We start from the raw sequence: 9,704 nt of genomic DNA, 5'->3' as shown, positions 1-9,704 counted from the left end.
ACTTCAAACGTATTAATGTATCCCTTGTCAAATGCATTTTCCTTTTCAGTGACTAACAAAAGCCCAATCATTCTGATGTGTAGTTACATGCTATGGATGGCAGCTTGTTACCATTGTTTGGTGCTTTATTTTTTTTGATTGCCTGTGTTCTGTTACCTGTCTTGTTTGTGGTTTATCTCTGCCTTTGCAATTCTTTGTGCAAGGAATTTTCTTGTAGCAAGTCCTTCGTACTTCAAGGTTTTTTTCTCCTGCTGTTACAAGTTTAGGATTAAACAAAACTAAATCTAAAGCCTTTAAATTTTGCTGTGGTGTCTCATGTGCTAGGCCTGCTGTACAAATTGCTTTCTCAAGACTTCTTTTGAAGTGCAGTGACTGCTTTCTATAAACCATCTTTAATTTATGTGGCTTTCATTATCTGCTCTAGTTGTGCTATGAGTATCCCACTGCTAGAAGAGTGGTTAACTGCTCCCTTGCACAGCTGTGAAAAGTGTTTTGCATGCTCACTTTAATGGCTGGATCAAGATACTGTAGATTCCTTACATTGGCTCTCATTTCTGTTTGTGCTGTTGACCCACTCTGCCAGTCACCTGATGGCTGATGACATAAGTGGCTGTGCAGTGTTCCTGTTTGGATTGCTCATTAGCTTGATGCATATAGCATGGGAACTGCTGGCCTTTGGCAGATCAGTAGATGTTATCAGGCTTCAGAATCTCTAGTTTTCAGGCAAACCCTTAAAAAGGTTTGCTTTCCAGCAGGGCAGGAAGGTCTAGCATTCTCTTAAACACATTCTGAGGATTGAGAATGCAATTGCATATTCTCTGTGCAGAATGCAGCTTTTATTATCTGACTGTGATTTTTGCTAACATCCATTAAGACTATTCTGGTACAGTGAGGAAGTACCTAATTAGTTTTGATCGGGACACTAGTCAAGAAGGTCTTTGCCTAAAGGCATAATTGTGCTGAGCTTGAAAGAGGAAGAGACATAGATCCCTAATAGGGTGTCAGCATCTTACTTGGTGTTTGGCTTCAAACCAGATGTGATACTTCAAGATTTTTTGCTGAAAGCTGAAGTGCAAATATGTATTGTATGTTTCCTGTTGGACAGAGGAAGTGCTTTTCAAGATGCTTTGTTACTTGCTATACTGGAACTGACCAGTGGAACTTCAAAGGCAATTAACTCTCTCTCATTACCTGCCTTTTTGCTGTGATTTTCTGCATGGATGTCTTAGAGTGTACCTGGTATAATGTGCAAAGTGCTTGTGTTTCATGGAGAGCTGTTTGCATCTCCTCCCTCATTAGAAGTGTGGTGGAGTAGAAGCCATTAATGGGACAGAACTGCTTGTTGCAGTGTTGAATGGAACTTGAATTGCGCAGCTTCTTAGCAAAAGGGGCCTGTAGTGCAGCCAGGCATTTGCTCCAAATAACGCTCTGCTTTATGGCTAGAGTTGTTGAATAACAAGTTAACTCTGGCCTTGTTGTAAGCTGCTAATTGTTCTGCTCTTTTCACCTGCAGGTTGTGACTCTTTCTCTTCTGTCATTTGTGTGGAAAGTGCCACACACACTCCAGAACAACAACGGCTTTTGCTTGCATATTCCAGTGTTTCTTTTGTCAGCGAGTTCAGCAAAGTTGTAATTCTTCAAGTGCCAGCCCTGAGCTGAGTGAGGAGCCACCAGCAGAGATGGTAAAAATGACAAAATCAAAAACGTTCCAGGCTTACCTGCCAAACTGTCATCGAACCTACAGCTGTATCCACTGCAGAGCCCATCTCGCCAATCACGATGAATTGATCTCCAAGGCAAGTGGTTTCTTTAGAGACCTCATGAATTATTTCTTAACCAAAATGGTTATCACTGTGTCACTGCTCCCAGTAGATAAGGGATGCAAATTGATGCATACTTCAAAGTATCCTCCCTGGGTTCACTCTTGGGTCATACATGGTCTGTACTGAGAACTGGATATATTCTGGAAACTTCTGAATGTGATGTAAGGGTTGATAATGTATTCCCATGCTAACAGCCTTTGTCTGCTGTCAGGTAGATACTGCGTGTGAGGTGTCGTATTTGAAAAGTCTGCTAAGGAGAACTGTCAGAAGAACACATGGATCTGTGGATAGGGAAATGACTCTGGTTCTGGTTATTCTAGATAGAGATTATTTTTGACTGTGTTGGACTGAAGGTCACAAAGCTGTTCCCAGAATGTTGCACTTCTGTTATGGAATCTGTAAACACACTTCTGCTGTATACCAGTTCCTAAGGAATATGATTAGCCAGAGATGTTCAAAATAGTTGGACTGTCTCAAGTTTAGAGGGTCCTTGAAAGAGGCTAGGCCTGCCCTTCTTACCTCTTGCTAGAAGAAACCAAGGTTTGTGATATATGAAATACATAGGAACACTTGAAGTTTGATATAAATCCTTGACAGACTAGTTCTTTCTTTGCTTCAGACTGACTCCTGATTAATATACTCTTAATGATGTCCTGGAGAAAACACTTCAGTTGCTTTTTCAAACATCTTAATATCAATTGTTTTCTATATAACAATTTTGTCAAATAAAGTTGGTTATAAAGGGTTTGCCACTAAAATATTTCTGTTGCTCCTGCCAGTTTGTGTGTTCAGCAGCAGTAAGGTGATGTGGCTCTTCAGTGCTGAAGAGATGGGAGGGGATGAGAATGCTGCTGCTTCGGAATTTAGGTTTTCTTTGGATGAGGAGTACACCTAGTTATCAAGCAATAATGGGTTTTCCCCGTAGTTTTTTCCTATGTTATAAATATTTTTGTTTGTTTAGATCTCAAGACAACTTCTTGATTCAAACAGTAAAACTGGTGTCAGTTCTTGGCAGTGTTTGCTTGCTTATACCTGCTCTGCCTTTAGTCTTTTGTCCTAAAGAATTCCTTCCCTCAACTTAGTACAGGTATTGAGACATGGAACTGCAAATGTGGCACACCAAATGTGGAGCAGTGAGCTAGCGCATGTGGGATGTTGAGAAGAAGTGACAAGAGAGGACTTGCTTGGCTTCTATTAACTTAAGAAAGTTTGTCATTTTATTGTGATTGGTCTTGCTTTGTTTAAGGTCAGCAAAACCAAGAAAAGTGAGCATGCATTTGAATTCAATTTTTTTCCATGTAGTTTTCAGATTAAGTGGGTTTTTTGGTAACACTGGATTCCCAGTTGCAGGCATTCACAGCTTCATTATTCACTGTGTTCTGGGCCAGAAACTACTAGGAGGGGTTAATCTTTCCTGAGCTTCAGATTGTAGGTGCCTACAGGAAGAAACTTTGCTCACTGTGTCTCTGGAGATGTATTGATGCATTGAGAAAATGCAATTCAAGGACACATGCGTAATAGGAAGATCTTTCTGTGGACTTAGATTTTTTTGCATGTCAGCTAAGCTGCCACAGTTGCCACATGGGTCAGTTGTTCTCCAAGGTCTTGGGAGTTTTGGTCAACAGAGTATTTTCAATGTGAAGCAAATCATGTGTTTGTATTGCAGCTTCATAAATAATTTCAAACATTAAGAATTAAATTTTCAATTCAAAGAAAACATGAAGGACACTTCAAAAAATCTATCTAGTAAATATGAATAATTGCTTCTAAGTTGTTTCTAATGTTGTTGAGAAGGGTGTTAGATGTGGATTCTGCTTTATTTCTTGCCTTCCTTAATTTTTGGTGAAGATGCCAAATATGTTGTACTTGCAGGTTGACCATATGCTTATCTGACAGCTGATCCATATTCTATCAATTTAAGAGTTCTTGCCCATATTTTATTGTCTAAATCTGTATGGTAATGAGAAATACTCCTCACGTTTAAATGTATTTTTTTGTATGTTTGTAAAATAAAAACATTTCTCATCTCTTGTACTTGTATTTGGTACATAGCTGTGAAAAAAAGTCTTAGGCTGAACTTGTATGTATTCTAACACTGGAGAAGTTCTGATGGAAATAACTGCATAGCAAGTTAGTGGTTGCCTTGGGGGGTGGTGGGAAGAAATAACTTGATTTACAGTAAATATTTTTTCTGAACTTCTCTTAAAATGCCTTTTTGGGGGGCATTTTGTGTACAATGAACTTAGGTTAATGAGATGTTAGTATCAATAAAAAAACCACACATCTAGAATCCTGGTTAGTGTAACTATGCAGATGTAGCAAAAAAAGGTCCCAACCCCACAAACCAGCCTCAAGTGTAGCAAGTTGATTCTATACAGCTCAAAGTTAGCTGAGAACACTGGTCCTGTGCTGGTTTGGATTTATTGATGGAGCAGAGACTTGGACTGCTCAACCTGATTTCTCCCCCAATGCCTTACTTTGAGGGCCTAGTTAAAAGCTACAGCTCTGTTACACTCACTAAATGCAATTCTTGGTTGCAGATTGTCTCACTTTCTTCCAAATGGTTCCTGTAGTCTCACTCCAGTGCCACCGGTACTCTGCAGCAGATAAAGGCAAACAGGATTTAATGCCTAGCTGTAACTGTTTTATTTGAGGGCTGTCCCCTACCCTGTGTTTCCTGGGTGCATGGTGGCTGTTGCTTCCTTCTGTGTGGCCAGGAAAAATGAGCCAAAATACATGGTGCACTTTTAATTTAAAGCATCTCCAACTAGCTTTCTAATGTGCTTTGAGGTATAAGGATTTGTTATACCTGACACTGTAGTCTTTCCAACTTGCTGTGGAATGAGTGGTGTTTCTCTTAAATGTTGGTCTGTCATGGAAAGGCAGAGAGTGCTGCATATTTCTGTCAATCATCTCTTTGATTCTGATCCTCAGAATACCAGACTTCAATACAGATTTGCAGTTCTGCTTTTGAGAACTGTTGATGCCAATTGTCTGACAAGGTTGGCAGTATACACCAATCACCTTTTCATTTTATTTCTGTTCTGTTTGAGCAGCAGGATCTTTCTTGCCTTAGAATTAATCACAAAGCTTTTTTTTTGTTTTTGTTTCTTCTTATGCCCTTGCTGGTCATAAAATGGCAATCAAGAGTCTTTGTAATGGCTTAGAAATAAGAACACAAACTGAGACAGGACAGTAATGTGTTACCTGCACAAGTGCATTCAGTGTTATCTGTGGTTTTAGTTTTCTCTGCAACTATGAAAAGCCTCACTGTATTGCCTGATGTTGAAATCAGCTTGAATGTTAGTGGTTCGAGCATACATTTCTAGATGTTTTCACTCTGTATAACCTTGTGTTTTCTGCAGCTAGGGAGGGATTTGGGGAAGGAGTGGGGAGGAGTTAGGAGCCCCAGACTAGGTCACTGGCAGCAGAGATGACAAACATCAGCTTGTACAGCTGGACACATGCACACATCTATAAACAGTTGCCATCATTTATAACTTCAAGTCATCTTGGAGTAACCATTGATTTGAAGGATGCATAAGAGAACTAATCCAACTGTAGATGACTTTTAATTGGAGTAAGTGTAATTCTGAGGTGGTGTCAGGTATGGCTCAGATGCTACTGATTTGCATTGCTAAGAGGTCTGCAAGTGCTGGATTTTCTGTTTCTTTGGTGAAGACTTCAAAGTGGATGTTAAAATATTTTAAGAAGTATTGTGTGAAAGAATATACCTGTCTTTACTGCATTGGGGGATGTTTAGAGGACAGGGCAGAGCCTGCAGCTTTTATTTCTTTAAAGAAGCAAATGGATATTCTTAGAAACACATCCTACTATGACTACAGATACAGAAGAGAAGTAAACTCTATGAGCAAACAACCACAGGTCTTAAAGAGCAAGGCAAAAAACTGATGCTATAGGAGGCACTTGGTGGATTTAAAATGTTTAAATAGCACACAGTGCTCAGAGAGTGTATGTTAATGATTTTTAAAATCCCAGCAATTTAAAAAGTTGATGTAATTAAATTTTGAGGGGAAACTACAAGACTCTATAAGGTACAGGGGAGGTTGCTGCTTGTGTGTCCTATACAAAATGTTATGTTTGCTCTTCTTATAGGGGTTCAGAAATAAGTTCTGTGGAAGGCTTAACTGAGAGCTTTCTTCTGGTTTGTTTTTAAATGGTAGGGAATGTGCAGTGATTATCAGCAGTAGTTAATACTAAAGGGGGCAAATGTTACTTGAGGAGCATAAGTTCTGAAACACTTGAGAATGGAGCTTAGTGGGAACAGGCCAATAATTGTTTAGAAATTCAGGCATGGTACAGCAAATTAGAGACATATAAATGCCTAATTGAAATCTTGGACCCTAGTGGATATATTGCAAAGGATGAGGCCTTGTTACTCAGGGTTGACCTGCTGAAAGGCAGTGGATCATCTTAGTGTGCCTTGATGCTAGAAATGGAAGAAAATTTCCATTATGATATTAGATGCTGTATAAATACTGTCACTTTCTTCTGTCTCATTCATTGCAAAGCATATCTGACCAGAAGGGGAAAAGTCATTATGAAGTCACAAGTCAATATTTTCAAGAACAAGTTCTACATAAAGGTATATATATGTAACTGTCAGTGGCTGCACTGGGAAATCCTTGCACCTTGTGGGTAAAAGAACAATCTTGATGTTTAAATTTAGTTCTCCAAGGCTTTCAGTATGCCTGCTCTTCTATTATTGATGGGAAGGGAGAGTCTTCAGCTTAAATAGATGCTAAAACATTTTTAGCCTTGCTTAGCAATCTGTGTTTTTTTTTGTCTTGGGCTGTTCAAGAAGAATTTTTTAAAGGGTTTATTGTCTTTAAGTATAAATATGCTGTGCTTAGCTTGGTTCAATTTGGTAATCCTGCTTTGCTTATGATGTAATGAGTATTTGGAATGATAGTTGGGCCTGTTGTATGCTCGAAGGCTGGTTTTGTCCCTTGCCTAATTCCATAAATATTCTGCTGATAATTATTTTCTCCAAGAAGCTTCTAGTTTTTTGGATTCTGGTGGGTTTTTTTTCTTTTGGGGGAAGAATCTAGTTTTGGAAAGAGAAGCAATCTTTGGAAAGCATCCAAGAATAGATTTGAAGGCTTAAGGGAGCTGGAAAGTGCAAGAGAAGTGTTCTACTTACTGTATGGGTGTTTTGACATAATTATTTCTGAAATCCATTCAAGATGCTGTATAATTCAAGATAACTTGTCCTGCCTGACAATGCCTTCACTTTGGGGAAATATCGTTTGCCAAATTTGCAGTCATGCAGTTTTCAGGGTGGAATTTTTTAAGGACTCAAACCTTTTAACTTGCTTTATTAAATTCAGTAAATAATGGAAATATACTTAAATTTAACGTGTTTTTTTTTCAATACTTACCATGGAGTCTTGTAGAACTTGCCTAGGAAGCAGCTGAGCAGTGTTATCTCTAGTTGTGTGCATTATCAAGGAGTTGGATCTGAGAGAAATATCAAATGGAACAAATCTTCTTTTCCCTCTGATAACTTTTTTTTTTGGTCTGTAGCTTATGTTGAATTCAATTTCCTGAGTTTATTTTGCAAATCTGGAAGTGAGAGGATATCCTTTACAGTCTCTGATGCATCTTGCTGAGAAGATAATTCCAGACATGGGAGCTCGTGCGTGTGTTTCTGCTTTACTTTGGCAGCGCAGCCCCTACAAATAGTGTTTGCTGTATATCGTTAAATTGCTTCTTTGTTCAGAATGCCAATTCAGGTTGATCTGTCTCAGCTTGTAAAGGGAACTCCAGCAAATGAAAGGAAACTCAAGAAAATTAAACCAAAAACCTGTGGGCTTTCATTTCCATTCTTTGAAGTTATACTCCTGTGGTAGGAGCAGCTTGCAAGCTGTGCTGGGGAAGGTGCTGTTAGTGCCACTCTGGCTGGCTGAGAATAGTGCCTGCCATACCCTGAATACATGCTAAGATGGGAGTTTCTCTGGATGTTTTCTGTGGAGCATGATCTCTAGCCATGCAATCTAATCCCATCTGTGGGGAATAATTAATTACATAAGCTTTTCAGTAGCATCCCTTCCCCCACTCATGCCTTTGGGTATGCCTTGGGCAGTAACTATGTGTTCTGCTGAACTGGTACTTGCTTTTCTCCTGGATAAAGCAGCTAATCCTGCTGTTAGAGGTAAGGATGGGTTTAACTTAGAAGCACAGATCATACCTAATTCTGCAGGTATGTACTAGTGTGTAAGTGAAACATTTATAAAGCTTCTTTACTACAAAATGTATTGATGACAGAGGTCTGTCAGATGACTTGAAGTGATCATAGTTCCGAACTATTCTTGCAGTTGACCTTAGCTGTTCCTAAGCACAGCTGAACAGTTTTGCTGACACTATTAGACACACTAGATACTCTCAGCAGTGCTGAAACAAGAAAACGTGATGGATCTTGTAGATCTTTCTGTAGAAATGGACAGCTAGTCAAAGATGTGAGTTTTCTAGGGAATAAGTTAACTCATAAATCAATCCAATATTAACTGAGGCCCATGAAAAAGCAGCCTTAAAGCAAGTTTAACTGTAGGTATTAGTTGGACTGATAAATTGCTCAGCTTCTCAGTAAAAATCCTGATTGCTGTGAGTCATTATTGATGACAGTTGGTCACACTTGCCACTATCTTCTAATTCCTCTCTACTAGGTAAGGTACATTTAAGACTCAGTTTGAAGAGAGTGTTCTGATTTAGTTATGATTTATGTATGTTGCTACAGACCTTGGAAGTGCTGAAAAAATCTGCCCAAGTAAAGGTTCATGTTTGCATAGGTCATGTTTATTCTGTCGAAGACCAGTTTGTCTGGAGACTGGTTTGAACAGTTATGCCTGTTAGTCCTTGACACTGCCATTTGAAATATTTTCCTTCATTTCCTTTGAGGAGTTGACCCACAGGGTGTTTAACCTGTCAGTCTCTTAACATTAACATCAGCATAACGAAATCATACAGTGTAGAGTGTGAGAAACCTAATACTGGTAAAAACAAATATATGTTCTGCGTTAATTTTATTCTGGTTATGAAAAATATTCTGTTCATAGGTAACTTACAAGCTTAGCAAGCAGCTCAAGTGCCAAAATGAGTTGTCCTCTTTTCATTTCTAGTAGTAGGATGCTTCAGGAAGTAGAGCTCTGATAAGAAATCTTTCTTATACCTGTTAGTAGGTGGAACTCTGCATGTTAATATTCTGTGATCAAGAGAGTGGGTATGTGTCAGATATATACCTTTGTGCTGTTTGCATACAGTTTTTTGGGGAGAAACATCTCAGCTATTCACATGAATAAGAAACTATGACTGCCAAGTTCTGACAAGAGATTCATAGTAAAAAATAAAAGGCATGGGGAATTCAAAAATTGATATATTTACCGTGCTTTTACTCCAGTCAGTGCGTGAGAGTTCTGCATGGTTGGATTGCAGACCATTAAATACTTAATGACACATCGGTGGTGGTGTGGTTGGACACCGATTTTAAAGGAAAGTCTGAGTTGCCTAGACCCAAGTTCTGAGTTCCAGAATGCAGTTATACAAGTTGCCACAGGTTGCTATCAAGTTATCTGAGTGATGTATGGAGGAACTCGCTCTCTGCAGCTGGGCAAAGAAGAAAGTGTTCTGTGGCATGTAAATACAATATTTAGCCTCTAAACCTGTGTGTAGGTAAGAAAAGATGGTATCAAATGAATCAGTCAAACACTGAACAGGAAGCAAGAGAAGGTTGGAATGGAGGAGCTTTTCACAGTGAGATATTTGAACAGATTTTCTTTCTGAAATCACTGTCACAGGAGAAGGTTCTGTGTTGCTTTTCCCTCCACTTTGCCCTGATAATCCCCAGAATTTAAGGTATGAGGA

General features: G+C 39.0%; 1 protein-coding gene across 1 annotated transcript in view; it reads left to right on the top strand.

Annotated features, from left to right (window-relative positions):
- The first annotated feature begins 1,451 nt into the window (after positions 1-1,451).
- Positions 1,452-9,704, top strand: part of YPEL1 (yippee-like 1 (Drosophila)) — a 14,959-nt gene continuing 6,706 nt past the window's right edge. The window contains exon 1 of the mRNA XM_009072208.1: positions 1,452-1,796. Within this exon, the coding sequence (XP_009070456.1) occupies positions 1,680-1,796 (117 nt within the window). The 5' untranslated portion in view covers positions 1,452-1,679. The remainder of the gene's footprint in view (positions 1,797-9,704) is intronic.

This window comes from Acanthisitta chloris, unplaced genomic scaffold (assembly GCF_000695815.1).
Source record: "Acanthisitta chloris isolate BGI_N310 unplaced genomic scaffold, ASM69581v1 scaffold11113, whole genome shotgun sequence".
NCBI classification, from domain to species: Eukaryota; Metazoa; Chordata; class Aves; order Passeriformes; family Acanthisittidae; genus Acanthisitta; species Acanthisitta chloris.
The sequence above is the reverse complement of the archived record's forward strand: the minus strand, read 5'-3'. Positions and strand labels throughout refer to the sequence as shown.